We start from the raw sequence: 26,805 nt of genomic DNA, 5'->3' as shown, positions 1-26,805 counted from the left end.
GGACTCTCAGAAGCAGCAAGGTTAGAGCCAGAGAGGCTGAGAAACTTGGCATTTTGTTCTTCCCTTGCATTATCTGATTACAATTTTTTTCATAGAATTCTTTACTTCTATAGCATAAATCCTTTTGTCATTTTGTGATCTTACTGCCAGCCTGCAGTTAAGTGTGAACTCAGGAGAAGTGGTATTCCAGGCCTCATGTTTGGCAGGGGGCTGGGGCCCTAGAATTCTTTTACCACCTGAAGAGGAAGAACCCAGAGCCAGCGAAGAGTCCCTTGCTGGGAGGGGAATGTAACTCCCCACTTACCAGGACTTTTTTTCTGTTGCAAAGAAATCTCTTCCAAAGCTGTTGTTTCAGGCTGTGCACAGACTTAGGAAAATAACAGGTAGATCTGCTATTCTTTGCATATAAGCACCTCAGCTGTGTTATTAAATGTTCTGTACTATGCTGCAGTTAGTCACACTTACACAGAGCTCCCTAAAAGCTTTGGAAGCCAGGCATCCTACACCAGCCATCTGGGTTATTTGATCTCAGTCAATTAGTTAGCCACGTTAGTCTGAAATCAGGTAGAAAGGCCGCACTGTACAACAAACTGGTTCAGAAAAGTATCATGCAAGCATGTTTTATTTTTGTTGGATTAACTGGACAAGCTTTCAGGAATCAAGTGTCCTTCCCCAGGTAAGTAACTCTCTACCTTCTCAGCTGCCATGAATGGGCTTGCAATAGAGCATTTCCTTATAGTTAGGCAAAAGGAAATTTTGCTTCTAGTTTGGGAAAGGGTTTGTGTAGCTATAGTCTCCCTCTTTTGTAGGGGGTAACTGATGCACTTTGTTGCACATCAAAATGAGACCCCCAAAAAAAAAACACCCCAAAAAACCCCCACAAAACAAAACCATAAACTATACAATCAGTTTAAGAAAAAAAAAAAATAGTTCAGTTTTTTCTCCTCAGTTCTCAGATGGACTAAAACAGGGAGCTTTGGGGAAACAGTAGAGGCCAATTACTGTGGTACCTTGGTGGGAAGGGGGTGAGAAAGGAGAAACATGTGCTTCTTACCAGAGGTTTGATCATCTCAGAACATTTTGTACGTATCTGCAGGTAGGATATTGTGTGGAAGAATCGATACTGAAATTGCATACTATTGTCCACGTGAAATCAGTGGGCACTTGGGGACACCAGGCTGAATGCGTAGAGACAATAGTACCACAAGATTTAAATGTTAGAAGTATTTATTAGGGCAACGTGTGGCAATGCACTATTTGAAATACAAAGCACCAAAGTTTAAATAACTTGCTGTCATCTAAATATCATCTGGCAGTAGCTGCCAAGTGTGTACAGACATCTGTTTTTATTAGGTATACAGCCCAAGTTCATCTTCACAATGCATGACAAACAAATGCTATGGATTACTGGCTTACAGAGAGGCAAACTCCTATTTCAGAGGTCTTGGCACAATGTCTTTACAATATTTATACTTTCTCTTAGAGTCTTCAGAAAAATACTATAATACAATACCTCTCACCACTGGCACATTACACTTCAGAATATTTACAGCATGTAAGACAACCTCCTAATTCAATTTAGTAATTTTATTTGGCTAACTTCCCCCTTCTTCCCACCTACAGATGTTTGCTTTGCTTAACAACTGGATAAGTATATTTCTGGATAAGAGAAAAATAGCTTGCCTAGCAAAACATTCAACCGGGACTGAAACACAATGGCTATGGCTATTAGGAACTTCACCTAATGTAGATACCCTTTATCAACAAAAAGTGTAAATGAACTGCTGCTGAAAAACAGCTCAAGGGCATAGATGGAACCAGGATGAATTCAGTGCAGCTTCAGAAGCTATCTTGTTGCACCCACTCTCAATGAGTAACTTTCTTCATATAGTTTTAAAGGCCAGAATTGTAAGCATTTCCACATACCTATCCAAAGTTACAAGAAGCTTTTATCATGATGAATTCTACCCAAAATGAAAAAAAAACAAAACAAAACAAAACCCACACACTCCAGAAAAGAAGCTTCTAGTTCTGCCATTAAAAACATTTTTTCCTACAAGCAGACAGTTAAATGGGAGACAATATTTGAGAGATGCTTCTTCTTTAAGTTATAAGAAAAGAAAAAAAACATTTTGTAAAACTTGTTTAAACAAGAGGCCTCCCAACAACTACCAAACCAGACACCTTAATTGTAATGTCATTAGTCATTCTGGGTAGCCATTAAGGCTGTTCCGTTAATTGAACATTTAACTCGTGCTGCCCCCCTCCCCAGCACTTTTCTTTCAAGGGATGTTGTTGCATTCAATTACTATACAGCTTTTATTAATAGGTTACTATTACTTTAATGGCATGGAGCATTCTACATTTAAAGTAGAAAAATAATTTTATTTGTAAACCATGTTTAGCTGTTGCTTTTCCATATAAATAGGAAAAAGAGCAACTTGCATTTTTTTGAGCCAGATTTAATGTTCCATTTGAAACTTTTCTTGTGGCAACACTTCTACATGGAAATAGATTTTAAAATGCCATTGGCATTTGCACTGAAGTACAGTGGCAGAAGGGTTTCACTTGCACTATCAGACAGCTGCATAACAAGACAAAGAACTTTCTTTTTTCTTTCTAGACTTAAACTTGAGAACACACTTTGGAAGAGGAAAGCAGCTCTTTCACAGCATGGTAAAGAACTAAAATTTAATTAGAAATCTAAACAAAGCTATTTTTCATGTTGTCATGTACATGCACTTTTTTCCTTTGTAAATGAAACATACTATACACAGGACTGAAGCAATAATATATATATATATAATTTAAACATATCATCCAGCTATAAACCATATATACAGAGAGAAAAATGTATATACAACCATAGAACATTTAATTACAAGTTAATTCAATTGAAGCACTGAGGAAATCATACTGGATCAAGAAAATGAAACTGAAGGGATCTTATGTTGTTTCTAGAAAATAAGCTGTAAGTAGCTGTGTTCACAAGCTTCATGAAAATACACAGATCATTTTTAGTATAGGTACATTAAAAAAAGATATTTTTCCCACCCCCCAAGCTCTCTGCTCCTCTGGACTCCTTCTCAAGTATGGAGGTAGATTTTTATTTATTTGTTTTTTTATAGCTGTGTTCAGTTATTGCACCACTTTAAAAAAATGTAACATTTTACATTATTTAGTGAAAATGAATCCCATAAAAAGCTTACTTAAAAGGTATAATCATTTTGTGCATGCAGGTAGCCATACCAGTCAAATCTACATGCACTGGAAGGAGAACACATCCCTTTATATTGAAATTAATTATTATTGAAGGAGAGGAAGCCTAGGTGGAAGCCACACTTGAGTCAGCAGGTCCATTTTATACCACTGGCTTCTTCTAACAGGTTACATATGTTTTCAGTACCATTTCTTGTTTCTCACTGCAACCCTGTTGCTATACATAATAATAAATGGCAAAAGCTTTCTTTATGTACCATTAGGCTGGTGGTTATTAAAAAAGGAAGCAGTGAATGACTCCTAGTGGAGGGCTCGATCCTGATCTTGAATTTAGGGGTCTTGTAACATCAGCTGCTACACACAAGCACAGTAACAGATTACAAGTTAGGTGCATTTAAAACACTTCCTCAAATCATGACAAAGCCCATCCACATTTTCTGAAATGGAATGTGCAAGTTAAAAACTCCTTTTGTTAAAGAAGGCCAATAGAAAAAAAAAAAATAAAAGAAACCCCAAAACACACAAAAGCATAAATGTTTCTATAAAACTGAAAGACGACTTTGATAGCTGGAATTTTGCATCACATTCTTAAACATAACCCCCATGAATTATGAGAGTGCAAGGAAGGTTATACAAAGTACCACTTTTTAGATGTTAATTAAACAAGACATCCATACAACGTATTGCAAAACTAAAATTCACCCAGATTAGGAATTTCAGTTTGTACTGTGTTCTATTAGCCCACTAGTTTCCACAAATTAAGATTTTTTTAAAAATTAGAGGCACTCAAAGAAAGAGAAATGACTGTCAGTATTACAAAATGACAACGCAATCTGGCGTTGTCTCAGGAATAGCTGAAAATAAAACAGCAGAGGTGTTGTAAATCTCGTAGCATAGGGGCAGTGTGGATTTTTAGTGGGCACATAATACCATATGAAGACAGACAAAATGTTGCTATCAGTGTCTCACTTTCATAATGAAGTCAGACAAAATAAGAAATGTATTGCAAGCAATTCACTTTCAACCAGGGTTCTAGTTTATGAAAAACTAGAGAGAAGTTAACAGGATTTAGGACCGCCTGCAAACCCCAATCCCAGGGTTAATGCGTCAATAGGAAGCCGACTGCCAACATTTGGTTTTGGTATAAGAACTTAAAATGTAATGCTCCTGGAATAAATAGATTTAAATTTATTCATTACATTTCTCACTTGTCACTAAAGTAGCCTTTTAGGCAAAAAGGAGTCCTAACATTGTACCCTTAACTTCACCAATCTTGTGGTGGCTACTTTCCTCTGATGAAAACAACAACACACAAGGGTTAGGTGAGATCCCCATATTAGGGGTCCAGCTCTGCAAAGTGGTGAGAACCCCTGACCTGAAATAATTTAACTGGGAGTTGAAAGCACTTTGTACCTGGCAAAAAGTGCTCACAGTACCCTAGGCAAATTAGAAAGCCCCATATACACAGGAGATGAAGCGCAAAGTCTAGCAGGTGCCAGAATACACCAAGGCATTTATTGGGGAGGGGAGCAGAAGCAGGCAAAAAAAAAAACAAACCAAAAACAAAAAAAACAAACAAACCAGCCCCCTACCTAAAAAGCAATGTTTCTTTGAGAGTATGGTCTGCAATTAGGAAAATGTATCGTTTATACACCTGGCTACTGCATAGCATCTGCAATTGCATAGAATGGTTCCAGTGCTGAATTTATAGCTAACCTATGCAAGTCTTTAAGCTTTTGTGAGTCTCATTTGTCACCATTTGATATCCAAGCTGTTCACAGTTTGATTCATGGCATGGTATTTGGTGTGCAGAGTTTCTTGGACCTTCTTGGAATCCATCCCTTCAAGCCAGTCCTGGTACAGCTTCTGCACATACATGTTGGTTTCTGGAAGCCTTACAGGGACAGCAGCATACATCTCCTCCATCTGGTTAAGCAATGCTTTGTCTAGTTTTCCATCTTCTGTTTGGGCCTGGCCTTTTCCGTTTAAGCACCCTGAAAAGAAAGGCCCACAGTCAGGATTAATTTATTTGAGGGTGGAAAATACTAAGGCTGTGTGAAATGTGGACAGCCATTCTGCATTGGAGGTGTTTCAGAACTTGAAACACTGAATCTGAAATCTAGATGGAAGGCTTCAAAACATTTTGGAGAATTTCGGAGTTTGAGCTGGGCTTGCACAAGCAAACAAAAACCTAAGGGGAAGGGATTGCAATGACTGCTCTAGCTCCCAGTTTGATTCTGATCATTCCCCCAGCTCTTCCTGGTGGGGGCCTTGGCCCCTGGATCTGCGCACTGGGTTTTAGCAGGCTGCTGCTGCAAGCTGGGGCCAGCGGCAGCCGCTTGGTGTGGCCCGTGCCAAACACCAGGAAGACTGTAGTGCTGTTGCTGGCCCCGGCCTGCTGAAATCCAGCATGCAGATCTGGGCATCTGCACCCCCTGGAGAGAGCTGGGGGAATCAAGCTGGGGGCTAGGGAATCTCTGCCATTTGACCTGGCTCTGCAGGGAGCAGAGATCCATGCCAGCGTCTTCTTGCCGCCGCTGCCTGCCCCACCCAACCCCATGTCACCACATGGGGGTGTGTGGCAGGCAGCAGCAAGGAGACCCCGCAGAGCAGAGTTGCACAACAGGGACCAGCAGGCTTGCTCGCCACTCTGCGCTGCTTCCCTACCTTGTGACCCAGCATGACAGGCATCAGAGATCTGCATGGGGTCTCATCTGAATGGAGGGCAGCAGCCCTCCCCTGGATGAGCCACCCATGGCCCCATCCTGCTCCCTGCGGAGCCCTGCAGCTCCCGGCCCCAAGCCCTGCCTGGCTAGGTAGGGCTGTGTGAAGCTTCCCTTGCAGCCTGTTCAAAACAGATTCGGAGGAGACTTGGCAGAGCCAAGTCTTGGAAACTGCTGTCCTGCTTTGTTTTGGCCGAAATCTGAAACAAGTCACTGTCCTCCAAAATGGAGGAATCTGAAACCAAATAGAAACACAGCTGTTTTGCACAGCCCTAAAAAGTACTATGACTACATACTCATGTTTGTTTTTTTAAAAACCTTGAACTCTCAGCCTTTATGCAGGTACCAGTCCTATCAACACTGTTAAAAGTCTCCATTCACCTCTAAAATGATTCCATGACAAATTATATTGTCCTATTATTTGTAGATGCAGTTTCTGTATCAAACTGCAGCAGAAAGATTTTATAAAAAGAGAGATGTGGATTAAGCTCCATATTCTTATCTTGCCCTCAGCTACCATTTCAGAGGATTTCCCTGAAGCTTTAATGTAGTAAAAATAATGACCCTCATCCCTAAGCTAGTGGTTTTGTAAGTAATCGAGGAGAAAATGTGATAGATATTGACTTGTCCAGAGTGCCAGCTATAAACAGATTTTTGAAGGTTGATCTCAATTAAGACGGTTATGTTTTGGACCATTCATTTCTGTTAGAGACTCCTACCACAACACGGTCGGCTAAAAACCAGAACAAGAACCCAAGAAATGTCTACAGCCCCATCACCCTTGTACTCAGAGCAGAAAAGACTACTGTGGGTCCAATACTATTCTTACCTCCAGGACATGCAAGAACTTCCACAAAGTGATACAAGAACTTCCCCTTTTTTAATTTCAGGACCATGTTTTGAATGTTTCTGAAGCCATAAGCTGCTGCAAAACGCAACACTGTCTCACCATCTTTTTCCAGGGCGACTTCCTGGAAGTCCTTGTTTCTGAAGAGATAGAGAGAGAAGATTTTGAACCATCAGATTACTAACAGAACACAAGCATTCAGCACATGCCCACAGGAGAGGAGTGAACACAGGTAACATCAGGATTAACATGCAGAATTTAGAACCTGGAAGTTTTGCAAGTTAAATAGGGGCAGAGTTTGCAGCACAAGAGTCTATTTTAGCTTTAAGTGGATATGAATCAGTAATAAATACAGAATAAAAAATGATTTCCCAGTGGAGAATTTAGTAGTTTATAAAAAGACAGTATTCAAAATGATGCTTTAAGCAGGTTAAATAGGTAGCTGCTGCATTTCAGTTGACAGTAACCAATAACACTAATCCACATGTATCCAAGTACAATTTACTTTAGTGCTTTGTAGGTGATTTCATTAACATCCATATCAAAGAGCTCCTTTGCAGCATATTTAAAGATGTGCTCTAGGTAACCGTCAGATCTCTTCCCATCATGTCTTACTATATCCACTTCTTTTATGTCACCAAACCTTAGAAGACAAGGAAAGGAGAAAAAAAAAAAAAAGTCAACTTAGTTTGATTACTGCACTCCAAGAAAAAGATGACCTCTTTCTACCCTTTTTCTTGACAGTAGGTGTCAACCTGGTGGTAGCTCAAGGGTAATAATTTCTTCCTGTGCTCTCACTTCTGCTGAAAAAGCAGCTGCACTATCTATCCTGAACTCAAACCTGGTCATCTCAGCACAACCTTTAAGACACTGACTGCCTTTAGAAAGATGGTTCCCTGTTGCCTTGACAGCAAGCTGAGCCATAGCATTCAGGCACAAACTGTTAAGTATAGTTATTTTTCAAACATCTAAAATTAAACCCAAGGAACAAGATACAGGCATATGGTATGCCCACCCCACCTTTATGCCAGATTAATAATGTTAGGTTTATTTACTTTGGGACTTTTGTTTTGTCATTACTAGATGTCTGTTTGGCAACAGCATGCCCCAGACTTGTCTAACTGCAATCCATGTTGCCATTCTCCACTTAGTGTATGGGATTTGCATTAGTAGTTTAGGATAAAAAAAAAAAAGCAACAATTTAACAAGCAACTATTATACTACAATTTGAATTGTATCATAGGAGTTCATTATTATTTAAAAGGAGTTTACACTTTAAGTTCCTGTTTAAAAAGTGAAATGCCATTAGAGAGAGTCTCCTCTCACATGAGTCCTGTTCCTTTGCTTTTTAGATGGAGGAAAAAAACCCCCATAACATAGGTAGAGTTAAGATTAGTGATGTTAAATCTTGTTTGACAAACTATCACATGCTCATTCCACTTACAAAAAGTGCTACTTTAAGAAAGTCTGATCTTCAACACCAATTTAAATCAAACAAGAACGTGACCACCTCTCTAAGGCTACATCTTTAGAAAGCTGGTTCCTTTAAGTCACAATCGATGCAGGTCCTTTGGCAGAAGTAACAGCAGAAGCTGTAGTATGCACAGGACCAAGGCATTCTTACCATATAGTGTCATTTAAAACACCCAGTGTAGGAAAGATATAGGTGGGATACAATTTGAGAGTGGAAGAGATTTAGGGGAGCTTCCTAATTTATTGCAGGAGAGTTTGTTTACTGGGCAGCTCTAGAAAGAAACTCACTATGATGTTCTACACACAGTAAAAACAGAAATTTATCAAGATACTGATTTGAATTCATGTTCTACACAGGCTAGGACAGAGTAACCTCTGAGACTCTACCTTTGTAACCAAGACACCTAGGAATTAAGTCACCGTGCACAATCATTTTTGCACAAATCATGTGGTAAATAATCAAATTAGCAAAGCACTAGATGACGTCTTCTCTGCTGCACCTTAACTCAAAATCCTTATTTATTTTATCTAAATCTACATGAAACAGTTGTTTTGCTCAGAAAAATACTATTTACTTATCATTAAGTCTGAAAGCAATATGAAAGTAGAAATTTATCATCATCAAGAAACTGGATTTGGTAAATACCACCAATATTGTACCAGCACAACTGGGGGGAGGGAGGGGTGTTAGGCACTGGAAGGAGAATGAGACCAAGTGGGAATGAATGGTTCACTTTTAATACACATTCACCTTCAACTATGCTACAGCTTTAAGGTATGCTATTGTGAGAATACCCACCCCCCCCCAGAATACCCAGAGCACCAGTTGCACTGAACTGATGTAGGGTATTAAAATCAACAGCTCTACCCCTTTACTACTGCATAACATGACACATGCACCTACTTACCAACCCTTCTTGGATTCTTAAAATCAAAATTTTCATAGATGAAATGCAGCAAACATGCAATCCTGGCACAACACACATTTCTTTCTTTCAAATTAGTCTTAAAAAATTAAGAAGCAATTCATTTAGGAGGGGGCTGCTGTTTTAAGAGATCTGTTTTGGATTAGCTGATCTGCTGCACTGTAATTTTTTTTTTTTTCTGATAACATGACAATAAGGGAAGTGTTTGTTTTTTGGGTCACAAGACAGGGCAGAGGGTTTCAATGCATTTAGGTTTTTGTATATACACAAGCTTCTTTTGAGAAAAAGAGCTTGTTCTTTTAAAAAGTATTAAGTTTACATAGAGTTTGGTGCATGGCAAAAATCCATCATCTGATCACCAGAATACTGACAAACTACAGCAAAAATCTACTTACAGACTGTCTACAGCTACTTCAGTCACATCTGTCATAGATATATTTTTCTGCTCCATTATTTGGACAATTTCACCTGAAAGGAAATAGGCAACATTTCACCTTCAAACAGGATACAAGCAAACAGAGTTGGTAGGCATCTACAGAAAACACAAAGATGCCTGGTGTTAAAACCCCAAATGCATCTTGCAAATTCTCCCATCTGCGCACCAAAATATCCATACATTATATAAATCACTGCATATTCTGAATGCATAGCCTAACCAACTTGGTGTCCTGACAATGTTTGAGTGACACCAGTTCCATGAGTACAGACTCCGCAGGGAGAATGTAATCCGTGTTTTAAAAGCTCCTTAAAAAGGATACAAAAAATAAAATTTTCTAATCATAAAGTTATATTGCACTTGAAAGTCATGACCTTAGCACCTTCTAAGGATTGAACCAAATTCTCCCTCTCTCAATGGAGCATGAAATCTCTCCTTCTCAGTGACTGGAAAGCTGTCTTTTCCAGCCCCAAAGAACTGTCAACCTATGCCATGCTTAGTACCAAATATACACGCTTTGAGCTTCGAGATACCATAGCATTTGGGAGAAATTTCCACACTTTAAGGAGAAGGTCAGTGCATGTGTGTGGCAGGCTCATCTTAAAAAGACAAAAAAAGTCTCCCAAAGGCTGCCTGGAATGTCAGTAACTGTTTCGGGGAAGATATATTAATAGTTTGTTGGGCAGCGTATAGGAGAGAAGGGCAAAAGCACATGGTATACGCTTGTCTGCAGCTTTCAACGATGTGAAGGATCTCACTGCAGTGTAATTTTAGCTACTTTGTTCTCCCCTTATTTCATCCAGAGACAGACAACTAAATTTTGCTCTTTTACCTAATCCAATCTGTATTAAATGCATAAGCACCAAGTAAACAAGAAAAGGTCCACTTCCTAAAACAAAAAATACAACCTTATTTTCTTACAGCTAATCACACGCTAAGTGAACAAAAGAGAGAGGGCCCAGCATAACATCAGTTTAAATAATTGGTAGTCCACATGCAATTTTACAAAGGAACAAGCTGAAGAGATGTTTAACCTGATGTTAGCACACAATCGACATCCTGAGAATTGTACAAGGCAGTGTAAAAGTCTTCCCGCAAGGCTTCCAGTTTTTTGTCATAGCAAGGTGCCACAATTATATGGAACATTTTATCTGGAGACAGATTCTGTGGAAAGGAAAAAGGCACATTTCAATTCCTTCCAGAAGGCCAATAATGCAGGGAGATAAATATGGAGGAAAAATATAGCCACAGAACATAACTGGGGTTAATGCTGGATCTGAAACTAAATTACAAATCACAACATCTGGGGCAAGCTTTGTTTTTTTTGTACTGAAGAATCAATTGTATTACAGCAGCAACCAAACCACGTCATAATAATACTGTAGTTTATTTCTTTGAAGGCAAGTTCTAATCAACTAAAGAAGATGTGAAGTAAGAAGCAATTACACAAAGGAATTTAATTATCTAGAGACTGCACATTTTGCAAGACTCCAATTTCGAGATGCAACAGTCACTTATTTCAGGAGCCTGTAAACATAGTCTAACAGGTGGGAGACATTGATCACTTGCCAGGACAACTGCCACTAGCAATAATAGCAGCATACATATTGATGTCATGTTTTACAGTAACCAAGGGATCCAACTGCCCAATGTCATGGACAGACGTGCATTACTCCCATACAATCAGATGGGAAAACTGAAGCAAAGAGCACAAATGACTTTTAGAAAAACTATACCTCAAACTGGCAACGGAAACATGAACTTAGAATATTCCAAGTCCAAAATGTGTGCTTATTCCTCTGGATCATGTTTTCTGCGCGCTTATCTTCGACCCTCCAAGTTCTATTTCCAGCACTATCACCGATTTATTGTCAGCCCTGGCAAGATCAGCCTTTCCATACTTTCACTTCCCTCATTTGTATGAATGCAGTAAGACTTCAACAGCATTGCTAAAGTGCTCCAAGATCAAATGGAAGATTCTATTTATAAAAGAGGTCCCAGCCCGACCAGAAATAATGGAACACTACACAATGGAACCTTTGATTTTTGCCCGATGGCCTCTACTATACACAGTTCCAAGCATAGCCAATTCTATCTTTAAGTACTAGTTAGTGCAAAGGCTTCACTTTGGCCCTGCTGGATTTAGTTTTATAATATAGATAACCATAACCACATCCATGTTTGCAGAAGTCTGGTGGCAGAGTGGTTAGGGTGTTTTGCTATGGCATTTCAAGCCCTGTTCCACACTATCCCCAGTTTACCTGGCTGTGAATGGAAGCAAGACCCTTCAAAATGGGGAGCTAAAAGCTGGCTTGATGCAATGCTAACCACACTCCTTTGTGTGCTGCTGGTTAAAGAACATGGTGTTCCTTTAAAGTGCTAACAATATGGGTGTCTAGGCTCAACAGGATATTTGCCTTTAACCTTGATCTCTACATAGTATTAAGAGCAGGACTACAGTACAACCTCATAATTCCAGATTTTTGGTATCTGGATTTATCAGAAATCTAGCACTCCCTCTCCTGCTCCCCCAGATGTGGAGGGGGAAGCTTGCACGTGGTGGCTGCTGCTGCCATTCACCACCCCAATCTACTGCTTCATGTGTGGCCATTGCACCAGTTTATAAGAATCTGGCATTTTTAAGTTTCTGGCAAGTGCTCGGCCCCAAGCATGCCAGATTTATGAGGTTGCACTGTAGTATGGAGAGAAAGAGACAGGAACTCTGCACATCTGTGAAGAGGCAGAGCATAAACCAGACAGTTTAGAAATACACTTTGTGCTCCGGTGTACAGGAGTCTGTAATTAAGTTTAAGACCAACACAAAAACAAAATTTCCCTCAGGAGAAAAATAAATGTAAAGGGTAAGCACAACTGGTTACCTGTTGCCTGGCAAAGTAACCCTTCACCAGGGAGCCCATGATCTGCTGTGGAGACTTTGCAGTGCAAATGTGTGGAGTCACTGGATTGGTAAGTACCCTTTCAGCATACCGGATCCAACCTAGAATTATGGAAAATAAAAAGACAGCAATAAGGGGAGGACTTGGAATAGGAAGAAGAATCCCAGCAGGTTAGCGGTGGTGGCTCCTAATCAATAGGTTTCTTATAGTATTGACACAGACTGCTGCCTAAAATGGCTTTGATTAATCCCCCCCCCCCCCATGTTATTTAATCTACATATAGAACTACTGTGAAATGAATTACTTATTAAATCCCTTCCAATGCACAAAGAGAACCTCTGCTGGGGATTCAGTTAATAATGAACGTAAGCCAACATGCTAGGCATCAGACAGTCAGACGTGGGCAGCATTAGTAAGTGACGATCTAGGAGCTGGATGTCTAGCTGTAACTGTTTTCTACGTTTCAGTGTTCAAATGCACACCTTCCCTTCTTCAGAACAAAAGTCAAATGGAACACCAACTAAAACTACATTTCAGACAGTGAGCTTGGCAAAAGTCAGGCTTTTGCTGCTGGTATGTATGAACCTCAAATGTACTTACTCTGCCTCTCTAAAGAAAGAGAAAACTAACAACTCAAAGACAACCACACCACATATACACCCTTTTGATGCATGTACTTAGAGGCCTCTATTATCACAGCATGAGACCCTCAGTGTTTACTGTATTTATTCTCATGACACTACACCTTCAGGGCTCAAGGCAGTAAGTACTCCTCTCCATTTTGCAGAGGAATTGAGATGGAGACATAAGGCAATATGCTCACCCCCCCAAAAAAAACAAACCCCACGCAGGAATAGGTATTGAACCCTGGATTCTCATCTTCTATGCTAGTGCCCAAAATTGGATCATTAAACAGTGCAGAATTATTAGGCCCAGGGTCATATCTCAGCACCACAGGCAACACATTTCATGACAGACAAGCCCTTCATTTCTAAACAGAACAGAGTGCACAAGAGATAAAAATTGCTACAGAGTACATACTACTGCAAAAGGTTCAGCTTTTAAATGGGTAAGCTTAACATTTGGGGACAACAAGGAAACACTGTTGTAAATTAAGACTAATGCTATTGATGCAGGAACATCAAATGGAGAGATGCTTGGGCAAACAATGGGAGATAAGAGTTGTAATCATGATGGTACTCAGACTGTTTACCTCATGTGTATGCCAAGGAAGGGAATGTAATGCATAGGGGCCTTTTATAGGTGGTAGAAGGGGTGGGTACATTAGAGGAGAGTTAGCCATCACCCTCCTTGTTTCCAATTCTGGTTAGAGCAAAGAAAGATCATGACATTAAAACAGGGCTCATCTGAGAATTTAATGGGCAGATGTCTGCTCCATTAACTTGCATGCACTTGAGTAAATTCATCTCTGCCCCTGAGAAGCCAAGGACCAAATTATTTATTTGCACAGCACATGGACACTTACTGCCAAATGTGTAAAGTGCTGTGTTTCCCTAACATTATACCTCATTTCAACCAGTACATTCGGGTTTTTTCCCCCCCTTTTTCTCTTTTTTTCTTTTTTGCCTTGAGTAAAGTCATATCAAGAAAGTATGGAATATGGGGGTTTTTTTGATGCTTGGAATAGATTACTAGCACTACAGTGAAGTAGTTCAGTAAGTAACAAAAAAGTGCCATACAGATGGCACATTAAAAAGGAAGCTTTCATTTTAGGTAAGAAATCTTTCTGTCTGTTGATACTTCAAAGGAGTTCTCAGAAGGGCCTATCCTTAAGGATGAGGTATGATTTTCATTGCTCATTGCAATGCCGTGCCTAGAAAGCTGGTTTTCGAATCTAAATGTTGTGACTATGATAGTCACACAATCCCCAGTGGTATTTCATTAAATTCCAAGAGGCTGGTGCCAGCAAGAGAGGCCCCAGTTGTTTCATGTGCTGTTCTACCATTGCGAAGAAATGCAAGGCCATTAGTTCCAGCTTCACTGTGAGCTTTAGTCATTGTTTAGTTATACAAGTAGCCTTCATGAATGAGCCACACAAGGCTTTATCTGCATTTCCCAGATGCAGAAACAGTTTCTGCATACTTAATCAATAAGGCCAAGTTCCAGAGCCAGTTACAGGAAATCCAAAGACACTGACTGATTCTTACTGGGCTGCCTATACATGTAGACAGATGTGTACTCATTTCTTCATGCTAATTCTAGGTCATATTCTGGTTTCTATTAGCTTGAAAGCACAATTCAGTCAGATTTAAAAAACCAAGGATTAGTGTACTGATGCTTCCAGACAGTTCACAGAATGCATATTATTTTCAATATTATCTGCTGTATATAGAGTAGCCCAAAATATGCACAATGGATGCCTACACATTGCTTCCAACTACAGAAAAATCCCAACATACACTTATTCCTATTGTAGCTCCACATTCACCGAGGTAGGAGCGAGGATGGATAAGGTTGGCTGGGTCACCACTATCTGAATGGGCCTGAGCTTTTTGCTTACTGCACTGCCCATTCTAGCCTCCTTCACTAAGGATCAGCCAAGTGTGAGAGCTGTTTCAGGCTAGCTGAGCATTTCATGCCATTCATGGATCAAACTGGCCAGTTAAGAAACAAAATGAATAAGGTCTGAAAGCAATTTAATCTTTATTGTGTGCACAGCCGATAGCTTCATCTTCATGCCCTGAACAGGGGGAGCAGAGGATCATAAAAGTGCAGGGTAGGGGATGGAAGAGAGATCCCAAGCTCCAAGAAGATAGCAAAGGAGAAAAAAAAAAAAAAAAGAGAGTTACAACATTAGGCATCCATAGGGTCTGGTACTGAACACTGCATGCTTTTGAGCAAAGGAGATATTAGTGCAAAAATCACAGGTTGCTATAAATCAGCTTAGTTTCAGTGTTCTTAAGGTCATACTTTTCCCACAGACTGAACTTATGCCCTAAAAGAAAAAAGTGAAGCTGGGGTTTTTGGGTTTTTTTTTTTTTTTTTTTTTTAAATAGTTCTGTAAATACAAGGTCATTGCAGACCAAGCTATAGTAGTTGTGTGAACACATCCACAAACAGACAACTTCTGGGTCAATTTATGCCAAAGTTTCATAGGAAGAAAAAATGAAATAAAACAGCAAAATGAATGCTCTACATATTCAGGGGGCAACTGATTCCGAGGTTTCCCTTCTTTCTACTGTGAATAGCAATAAGACTTGGCACTTACATGTTCAGGATGCATCCACCACAGTATTTTGGCACCAGTTTTCTAGTAGAGCTGCTGAAAATGCTAGTACCACAGAGTCCCAAGAATCAAAGCAGTTGTGTAACCCCAGGAACAGGTACCAAGTTGTGGCATGGACAAAAACATGAAGTGCCCCAATCAATTAGTTGTTTCATAACATCCCTGCGAGGTGGGTGCATTATTTATACCTGTTATTTGTAGATTGGGAAATAACAAAGACGTTTCCCCATGGATCAGTTTTAGTGTAAAAATCTCATTCATGTTCCACTAGGAAAATCCTCAAGATTTTCCTGTGAGGCTACTGTATAATTAGAGCACCAGATCCTGCTCCTGAGGAAGCCAATAGCAGGCAGATCAGATTCCAAATCATTCTTTTAAACTCTGTGAAAAAAGGTAGACCTGAGCATTTAAAGGTTTTTAGTTTAAAACTTTGCAAGGCAAACACCACATACAGGATGTCGGCTTATGAACGTAGAAGGCAACTGCAACTTTCTTCATAAGAGAAAAAAAGTGAATGGACATTTTTCTCTGGATAGTTGTAGCTCCAAGATACACTCTGGGTACGTCTACTGGAGGGCAGGCAGAAGCAAGCCACATGATAAAAGATACTTTCCTTTAAGTGACAAAGGAAATCAATCTATGAAAAAAAATGATCTGCCCAAGTATTTTACATTAGTGACAATGGCAGAGTACAGAGGGTAGCTATGTCCCTTTCCAGAGGGTAGCTGTTCTGCTTCACCCTTCAGCTCTTTCAAAAGTACTCTCCAACAACAAAATCCACTTAATTCACACAAATTGATATTAAGACACCCAAGCGCCTCAAATAGCTTCTCAAAATACTATTTTTGATGAAGATGCCATTTCTGCTCTGTTGATATGTACAATTAAGAGTGGCTGACTATGCAGGGAAACTAATTATGACTCTACAAAGTACTGTCAAGGGCAGAAAGTAAAAATTGGGGGGAAAAGAAGAAAAACATTATCCACTGCTAACTTTTTTTTTTAGCTCTCATAACCTGCAAGCATTACTTGTAGCAATGATGGGCATAACATCCTCAGAGATATCTAGCATCTTTTTTCTGTATCACGCAGTCAATAAGAAGAGTTTCACTTCATGGTTTCCTTTTACAAGAGTGTGTAACAAGTTCTAAGATTTAATGGGAGCCATGACTTTTAATGGAAGTACTCAACAGAACTAGGTTTTCCTTCATGGTTCCTTTCAATAAGGAAAAATTAATTCAAAGAAACAGAAGGCACAGCTAAACCATTCAAGAGAAGCATGATCTAGTAGGGGAACGCTGTATTCCTGGCTCTGTGCCTAGAACTCTAATCATGGCTCTCGCACCCCTTTCCAGAGGTCTTGGACAAATGATTAAAGCTTCTCCATACTTCATTTTTCTTATCTATAGAATGAAGTAACCAGCAGTTTACAGTCCCCATATCTGCCTTCACAGGGAGTATGCTGAATCAGCAAATGCTTTATCCAACGTGGTCACACCCTCTTCTGGCCTGTACAGTCCACTTATGTGCCTGGGCTGGCTCCCTGGCTGATGTGGAGGGCTTAGCAGTACCAGATCTCTGCCCTTCAGATACATTTCTACCATCACAGCTTAAATATGAGCCAGGGCCATACCCAGCACTATGTTCATAAAGAGTTTTGAAAGATGAACAGCCCTATTGGTACTGGGGACTGTTACAGCAAAGGTAGGAGGATCACTATAAGGTTTTGAAAACATGCAACAACGCCTAACATTTTACAAGCTATAAAAAAGGTACCCAACTGGAACTGCATCACTTTCACAGCAGTCTACATAAGGTTACTCTGGGTTGCACTCGGGGACTGATTTCTCACCAGGGCAAGCAGAGGCAAACATCGGTAAGGCATGCTCCTCCTGGTTCCGTTGGCGATAGCGCTGCACAAATTCCTTCTGGCTCTCCAGGATGCTGAAGTCAGCAGCTATAGTGGTGTCAAATACATAATGTACCCCTTGAAACAAAACAAGGAAAAGGTGAATAATATTCTAAGAATTAATTCATCATCTCACAGACCTTCTATAATGCAGGTTTGTCAGTGAAATAGTGTACAAGACCTCCTTGCCCAGTAGATTTAGATGCAGTTGTAACACTGGCAGCCTACTTTAATAGTGAGAAGCACATGGCTAAGCATGTATCAAATCTATTTAAAAAAGAACTACTGATTTGTTTAGTATTAGACTCACTTCAGGGTTGGAGGAAAACATACTTCCTTGCTTTTTGACATGTATTTAATAGTAAAAAAAACCCCAAAACAAAACAGTATAAAGTTAGCTCAAAAAACATCAGGATTACTGGCAGCAATTTTATTTTTTTTTTTGAAGAAAAATAGTATTCCTTTAGAACTAGTATTTTAAGAGTACACACTCCCACTTTTCTGTATAGATTTATATCCCTGCAGTGGGCCCACCAGCCACTGCTTCACATGCCTACATATTTATACACATAAGATACAGATGTGCATCAAGGCATCTTTGACAAGGGAGAAGAGACTGACATCATATATCTGAACTTCAAAGGCTTTTTTTTTTTTTTTTTTAATCTGGTGTCCCATGACCTCCTCATGGAAAAATTGGCCAACTGTGGCCTTGGCTACACCACAGTCCGATGGCTGGGAAATTGGCTTGGAGGTTGGACCCAGAGAGTAGTGGTCGATGGCAACGAATCATTATGGCGCTCCATGACCAGTGGCATCCCCCAAGGCTCTGCCCTTGGACCAGTTTTCTTCAACATCTTTATCAACGATGTGGACACTGGTGTCAGAAATGCACTGGCCAAGTTCGCTGATGACACTAAAAACTTTGGGGCATTGGGTCCACACCTGAGAACAGGCTAGTGATCCAGGCCGACTTGGATAAGCTTAGTAAGTGGGCGGACAAACCTGATGATGACTTTCAATACCGATAAATGTAAGGTACCCCACCTCGGGGGAGGGGGACCCACAGCATACTTATAGGCTCGGCAGTGCTATGCTTGCTAGCACCACTGCTGAAAGACTTGTGGTCAGTCATGACCCTGAAGATGAACATGAGCCACCATTGCGATGTCTCCGCTGGCAAAGCAAACAAAACCCTGGCTTGCATCCATAGATTCTTCTCAAGTAAATCTCAGGATGTCATCCTCCCACTGTACTCAGCTTTGATGAGACCGCAGCTGGAGTACTGCATCCATTCTTGAATTGTGGAGCCCAGAATTGTTGAGAAGCTTGAGAGAGTCCAGAGGAGAGAGACGCACATGATCAAAGGGCAAGAGAATAGGCTTTATGAAGAGAGGCTGAGAGCCATGGGACTCCTCAGCCTGGAAAAGCAAAGGCTTGCGGGGGGGGGAAAAAAGAGTGACACAGCATGGGACGGGACGGGACGGGACACGACCTGGTGGCTGCCTACAAGTACATTATTGAGTGTGCATCAAGATCTGGGGGAAATGTCTGTTCACCAGAGCACCCCAAGGAAAAAACAAGGACCAATGGTCAAACTCTTACAAGACCATTTTAGGCTTGACATAAGAAAGAGTTTCTTTACTGTCTGGGCCCCCCCCCCCAGACCTGGATCAGTCTCTCTCCAGAAGTGGTGCAGGCTCCTACTCTGGACTCATTGAAGAAATGCTTGGATGCGAATGTTGCTGGGATCCTTTGACCCTAGCCAACTTCCTGCCCCTGGGGTGGGGGGGGCTAGACTTGATGATTTTCGAGGTCCCTTCCGGCCCCAACGTCTATGAAAATCTTCTGGCCTACTTTGTGCTTCTATACACTTGTATACTATTGGCCATGTCACTGAGTCTAAAAAGACTTTTACAAATAACATAAAGCTATTTCAAAAGGAAAAAAACTGGAGATAATCAATATTTTAAGTGTCCCTTTAAACAGAAAAGCCCCTTTTGTTTTGTTTTTTTAAAAATAAAAGTAGTCAGTTGCACACAATGGTTATGTGAAAAAAAGTATTGTGGTAAAGAACTAGTTTTCCTCCAGTGCAAATATTAAGAGCTATAGGTAGAGACAGCTTTAGTATACCATAATGTATAGAGGAAGTTTTAAACTCATGTGATAAGAGACAAGACAAAGCAGCATTTTAATAGTAAGAAAGCAATCCTTGGAGAAGGTTATTTCAACTAGCAAGAACTAAGGCAAGGAAGCAGGACTTTAAGAATCTTTTTTTTTTTTTTTTTTTGGGGGGGGGGGGGGGGGAGCGGCAGGGGGAAAGAAGGGTTGCGCAGGGGTCCTAAAAAAAAAATCTCAAAAAGTTTTGTGAGAGTACAGGGGGTAAAAATTCCTCAAGTAAATAAGTGTTACAGGGTGAAAAATCTTGCCTTCACTTTAGTCCATTGACTTCAGTGTGGTATTACACTCACAGCTAGGAAGCAATTCCTAGCATTATTCTGAATGTCTTTTCAATAAGTAAACTTCCCAGTTCCCTTCAGGTCAATTACTCATAGCTAGGACTTCCTTCTGCATCTCCTTGGAGCAATGGTTCCCATATTACAGTACCAAGATGGGACAATAATTTTCCCTTTATCTGATGCCATATTTCTAGATTAAGACCTAGACATACCACTTTTTTTAAAGCTGTTAGCAACAATTTCTCTCTCCAAACTTCTGTAATGTATAACCATTTCACCAAATGGTACCACATTGCTTCCAGGACACATTTTTCTGTGTACTACATGCATTTTAAGTTTATGTTACATAGTGATAATAAAAACACCTCTGAGAAAGTCCTGTAGGTGGGCTTAAGCCCACCTACAAGTCCTCTTTCATAAAGAGGAAAATGTAATTCTGCTTCAAAAAAAAAAAGCAGAAACCCTCCCAGGAATTCTGCATTTGCAATGCCCTGCTCCAAAAAGAGACCATTCATTATATTAGTACTCTACAAAATCTAGGGTTCTAATCCACTTCTAACAGGGAAGAGATAAATCCTTTTTCTACAGCATTTCTGCTATTTTCTAGCTTATTTTTTCTTAAGCAGAACCATTTTAGCACTGCTTGCAGACTATTCATCAGTTATCAGTACACAGTAGAGTATGATTATACTTTCTATTCTATATTCCTGTTCTGAGTTATCTATAGTTGTTCATTTGAAGCTCCTAAGACTACTTTTGGATAAGGAAGGCTCTAGTTCTGAAATTTTACTTTCAAGATGTGGGAAGCAGAAGGGGAAGTCTGATTTTGTACATTCGAGAAGAGAAGAATGAGCCTTAAAAATCAGGAAAACTATTTTAGTCCAAGCAGGACCAATTTGCACTACAATAAAATAAGATGGGGGAATTACAGTCTGTTTACCCTTTCCAGGTTTGCTCAGAATTAGTATCAACAGTCCAAACCTTGAGCACAGGATAAACATGTGCATGCATGATAGAGACAAAACAATTAAAGAAACAAATGGCATAGAAAGATCATTTTCGAAGATACATCAGTAGCGTCTTTAAGTTTGTTGCTCACACCAGCTCTCTACCGATTTTAATGCATTTCTATAATAGCTGTTGTAACAACAACCATTAGAGAATACATCATTTACACTTAATTCTAGATGAATTGCATCACTGCATGGCTAGGCACTACAGCAGAATTCTTTGAAGGAACCAAACAAGCGATCTAGAGTAGGGATGTCGAACTCATCTAGCTCTGCAGGCACATAATGCAGGACCCAGACTGGCTGGAGCACTGAATGAGGTATTTCCCCTTTTAGGGGAGGGGGCTGGTGAGCCAGATCTGGTCCCAACACAGGTGCATGCCATATGGGTCTGATCAGACCCAGTGGCAGCACCAGGGCCTAGATGATGGGACACTGTGGGCTGAATCCAGCCTGCAGACCTTATGTACGACACTCCTAATCTAGAGTATCCCCATTGCATTTTCCCACCATAATAATGAATCTGGACTTACCGAGACTTTTGAGAAAGCCACAAAGTCTCTTGGCTGCATCATTTACAGAGATATTGAATTTAGCAGCAAAATAAGGCAATGATTGAGGGCATATAGACACTGCCAAAACTTTGTGTTTTGAGACATCACATTTCTGGAAAACAAAACAAGAAGTGTCCCCAAAAAAATCCAACAAATGGGTGATAACAACAGTTTAAAAAGATTCCTCATCATCCTCTCCTGGTCAAGAGTCACTCGGAGATTTCCCATCTTTAAACAAATGAAAAACCCTTGTTAAGCAATTATGTTTCTTTTTGAAATATGAAATAGCTCTTCTTTCTGATTTTCTTATGCTGATTTACTGCTCAGCATGAAGTTGTTGCTGCTGTTGACCTATCCTTGCTAGGACAATGCTACCCTTGCCCCAAGGACCACACATACAGAAATGGCATACCAAGAGAAAGCCTGATGTTTTGCAAAACAGCTGTATATGCTCTAGCTGTTAACTAGACACTTCTGCAAATGTTAGTCTAAACACTTAACATTTGTCAAGTGTGGAGATCTGAATCTAGTTTAAGGATTTGATCCTACAAAATGTTCAGAGGCATTGACTTAAACTCCTATTGAAAAATGTTTAAGCAGAACTGGAAACCCTTCAAAAATACCCAACTAACACAACTCAACCCAGCCCACAACTCTAACCACAATCAAGTGACTCTGAAGAAAGACTGAGGAGTAATGAAAACAACACACATTGTCCCCATGGGGACATGATGCCCATTATGAAGTTTCTTCACCAGTACTTGTGAAAGCTAAACAGGCACAAGCAGGAGGAGATACCATGGGAAAATCCTGCAGTAGAAGAATACAGGTGACTAGGTAGAAATTAGGGATAGAAGGTAACAATGATTCTACAATATGCACAGTCATAACATACTATCTGTAGAGAATCACAACAGTTCTAAGAAGGCATCTAGAAACACTTTTTGTTCTTAAAAAGACTATTCACATTTAAAATGCTTAGATACCTCCAACAGGTGAAAAATAGCTGGAGCTTATTGGGCAAGAGTACAACAGCCTGGAATGGTACCTAAATCAGTGCTGAAGACGGTACTCAATCTGCTGATCTTATTATAAAAGGCTACCAGAGAACTTGGCAGAAAAAGGTCAGCTTTTATACAGTACAGAGGCAGAACTTATGACTATGCTTTTCTTTTAGAGGGGGGTGGGGCAAGGAGTTGCAAAATGAAAGGGAACCTCAGCTTCCCCTCCCCCCCAAATAAAGATATTTCAGTTAGGTTTGAAAATATTCAGGGCTTTCACACACTCAAATCAGTTTTAAATTTAAAAATAAAACAAACCTCAGGTTCTGATAGCTGATTATTTTGCACCTTTAGTATAGTCATGCTATAAAACTAAAGAAAAAAGAAATTCCTTAAGCGCTCCAGAAGGGTATATTTAACAATTACAGCCATGGAGTAACAATGCTTTTTCAAATATATTTTTAGATGTGTAGCTACATTCTCTCTCCCAAGATGCAGTTCCATGGGTATGACCTTGTTTCCACTGCTGAAGTGCTTTAAATGCTACACTACTTGGGTCAACTTTAGTACTCACTTCCTCTTCACAGGGAGCCCTGATTTGTCAGATTATACTGAACATTACTTGCCTTGGGGAAAGGAATTGCTTAGTCATTCTATCATATCCTCCCTCTCATATAAAACACTGCATGCTTTTTGTTACTTACCTTGTTAAGGTTGAGTATACGGAAAAGCTCTTTCTGATTCTGCTGGAAAACCCTAACTCCTTCTTCAGATGTCATACAATTGTCACAAGCTAGGCAGTCACTAAGGAATATTTTAGCATTAGCCAACTTATGGAACTCATTTTTCTGAAAATAAGAGAAAGCTTGGTGAATAACTGAGGATCTTTGCACCAATACATTTAAGCTGCAAAAGTGGTTCTGTTATTTGGTCTATAAACACAAAACTGCTCACTCCAGAGATACTGCCAGACTGCTTGAAAAAAGTTCTTCAAGTCAACAAGACCCATTCCAAGGAAACAGTGTTATTTATCAAACCAAGTATGAGATCTATGGCAACATCACTTCTTTTATTATAATTAGAGAATTTCTAGGTGACTCTGCACTGATAATAAAGCTCAGTCTTCTTGCATAGAAAGTCTGAGGTACTGCATGTGCACTTTGAATGATCCCATGGGCTTTTACTAGTGTAAAAGGGTTTTACTTAAACAAGTAGTCCAATAGTCTTCATTTGGATTGCACGTGAGAGTAAGGATTTGATAGATTTGGGGGGGGGGGGGGGTGTCCAATCTAACTGGGTGAGATGCTCAGCAACTTAAACTTCTCAATACGCTCAGAGATAAGGGTGTTTAAGACCCTTGAAGGATCAAGTCAACCTCAGAATAAAAATGCTGGCAGATGGCAGGAGGACTACTGTTATTTTAATTAATTATCTGGTTAAGCAGAAGGTGAAAGTCATTTTTATAATTATGAAATGTGCATTTAAGGAACATTCTGTTAAAAACCTTGACCCAAATGCATTAGGATCAAGTATAAAAGTTCACTTTTTATACTCGTTTCAGGTTTGAGGAAAGACTTACAGAATTTCGACTGTGAGAAGCCAATTTAAGTTCATCACTGCTGTCTGTTCCGTTTTCAATTCCAATTCCTTAAGGAACCAGCAATGATGGGTTCAGGTTTTAGGAGGTACCGAGTATCCTCATATCCCACTGAGGAGACCAAAAGTTCTGGGCATTGAGCACTCTCTCCAGGTCTTCCCACACCAAGAAACAGGCTTATATCCCTACTCTATGTCTCTTCTAGATTATTTTCTGTGGATAATTCTGACAGATGGGGTGTGTATGCGTGTTTCTTATAAACCCAAATCCCAATTAGACTAATACTATATATAATCTATTGATAGATGGATATATCTATCCATTTTACTCTGAAATATTAATTCTTTTCCAAAGGAAAAAAAGGGTACAGAATACAGAAGGACAAAAATGATTAATACAATGTTTTAAAAAGGAACATTACCTCTTCATCATTTGAACTTAGGGTATCAACAGATGCATTTTGCTTGTCATCATTTTTCTGTTTCTTACTACATTCCTAAAACAGATCATAACATTTTGAGCATCAAGAAAAACAAAAGAAAAAGAAACAAAGCTGAAATTAAAAAATAAATAAAAAAAAAAAAAAAAAAAATCGCAGGATCTATCATTTGAATGATGCTGCTTTACATGTCTTTACACATAATGAAGTACATTTTCCAGTATCCTTACTATTGTGCAAATCACAGTTGGTAAATTCACCTGTTCTGCATCGATAGCTCCAAGTATAAAACACATGGAAGTGAGGAGCAAAGTTTGCATACAGGCAAATTCCTACACGTACCCATAGACTTAGTTTGGGTAAAATTGTGGCACTTTACTTTTTTTTTTTTTTTTAATTTGTGCAAGTTTTGGCACATGAATACCCTTTTAAACAGCATGTTTGTATACACACACACTTTATTTTAAGTGTCATGTCCCAGGCCAAATTAGCCAAATTCCATAGACCGAGCAGAGCACAGTTGTTCAGTGCTACAGTGTAGTGCTGGCAAGTATCTTACTGCCCAGGCTCTTCAGCCTCGAGCTTCAGATATGCCCAAATCCACGGCAGGCACTCTACATGCAAGCCCCAAGCCCAGACGTCCTGGGGTTCAGATGCCCCCAAGTCTTACTTGTCCTTAGCCAAAAGGCCAAAGAAGCAAGCTAGGGAAGAAATCCCCCATCTTCATAAAATAGCATGTGGCCAAGATCCTCCCGTTGGGAAGTTATAGTCTCATAGGGGAGCTGCCTGCAGTGCAAAGGATAGATCTCCATCCTCAACTACAAAGAGTCATTTTATGGTCATGAATAAAGGGACCTCAGCAAAACACTACATGAACCAATACCATGCTACCCTGCCAGGTAATGACTTGATCAGTCTTTTGGCCAAGACAAAGCATTTCTGGCACCAAGAGGAGAGCGTCACAGCTAGCGATAGTCCTCCTGGTGGGGGCCTGGCATTGCAGTGCCTCCAGGCCCACAGCCAGTTTCCTCCTGGGGGAGCAACTGTTTTCTTTTTTTTTTTGTCTGGCTTTTAAAGACAGTTCCCAGCAGTTTCTTTTTTTCAGGTGGCATCCTTTGTGCACACCCCTGGCCCAAAGCTGCCTAGCCTTACTTGGTCTAAACCAGAAGGATGTGGAGCAGCTAGGGTAAAAGTGCAAAAGCCACAAGGACAGGTAAGTGCAGCCCATCTGGAGAGAGAAAAAGAAGCTCCCATCAGCAGGTTTACCCCCCGCAGGCCAGGTGCTCAGTGCTGGCTGCCTTTGATCCACTTCAAGCCAGGTTTCCCTGACTGAGCACATGCTGCTTCTGGCAGCAGTTTTATGCTTTGATGACAGATTTCAGGAGGTGTCCCCGTATGCCATCCTATGGAGAGGAGCTTCCCCCCCCAATGCTGATTGGGAGGTCGTCTTATATTTGAGTAAATACAACAGCAGCAAACATACAAACACCCCGCGACCCTGCGAACCACTACACAGTGCCAGAGAGAAAAGAAAAGTCAAGTAAAGCTAATCCGAAACACGGCTGGCGCGCGGGGGGCCTGGAGGGACGGGCACGCAGGATCCCCATGCGGGGCTGGCAGGGACAGGAGGAGGGAGCCGGCGGCCCGTGTCCCCGGGGAGGAGGCGCAGGCGCTGCAGTGCCCTGGAGCAAGCAGGAGCCGGCCCCGGAGGGAGAGGGCAGCTGGGGCCCGGGAAGCGCGGAGGAGACGGAGGAAATCACGAGACGCGGCTCACCTTCTTGGTGCAGTTTTCACACTTCATTGGCGGCTCGGCGGGCCCGGCGGCTCGGGCGGGCTGGACGCGCCAGGTACAAAGCCCCTCACCCGGCGCGCGGCCGCCCTTTGTTATGCCCACTTCGCCCGGCCCGCCCTTTTATGGCGTCGCCCCGAATGTCAGCAGCGAGAGCCAATCGGAGCCGGGGGAGGGGGCGGGCCCGGCTGCCGGCAGCCAATAGGACGCTCCCGCAGGGGTGGGCCCGGGCCGAGCAGCGTCACGTGGCTCAGAACACCCCGCGCTGCTGGGGGCCGC

General features: G+C 40.8%; 1 protein-coding gene across 1 annotated transcript; it reads right to left on the bottom strand.

Annotated features, from left to right (window-relative positions):
- Positions 1–1,209: 1,209 nt before the first annotated feature.
- NARF (nuclear prelamin A recognition factor) lies at positions 1,210–26,661 on the bottom strand. The gene is made up of 11 exons (XM_006270423.4): positions 26,512–26,661; positions 24,720–24,794; positions 23,406–23,549; positions 21,680–21,812; positions 17,621–17,755; positions 12,504–12,622; positions 10,659–10,788; positions 9,584–9,656; positions 7,295–7,432; positions 6,772–6,929; positions 1,210–5,213 (listed from the first exon to the last, which is right to left on the bottom strand). Exons 1-11 carry the CDS (start codon positions 26,536–26,538, stop codon positions 4,972–4,974), a joined length of 1,374 nt encoding a protein of 457 aa, XP_006270485.2. The 5' UTR covers positions 26,539–26,661; the 3' UTR covers positions 1,210–4,971.
- Between the last annotated feature and the right edge of the window lie 144 nt (positions 26,662–26,805).

The sequence above is a fragment of the Alligator mississippiensis genome, chromosome 8, assembly GCF_030867095.1.
Source record: "Alligator mississippiensis isolate rAllMis1 chromosome 8, rAllMis1, whole genome shotgun sequence".
NCBI lineage: Eukaryota > Metazoa > Chordata > Crocodylia > Alligatoridae > Alligator > Alligator mississippiensis.
The sequence above is the reverse complement of the archived record's forward strand: the minus strand, read 5'-3'. Positions and strand labels throughout refer to the sequence as shown.

Coding starts and splice junctions, on each gene's coding strand:
- NARF (XM_006270423.4), bottom strand. CDS start 26,538: ATGAAGTGTGAAAACTGCACCAAGAAG. Junction 23,550..24,719: donor TAAGTTCAAATGATGAAGAG/GTAATGTTCCTT, acceptor TCTTATTTTCAG/AAAAATGAGTTCCATAAGTT. Junction 17,756..21,679: donor TGGCTTTCTCAAAAGTCTCG/GTAAGTCCAGAT, acceptor TTTTGTTTCAAG/GGGTACATTATGTATTTGAC.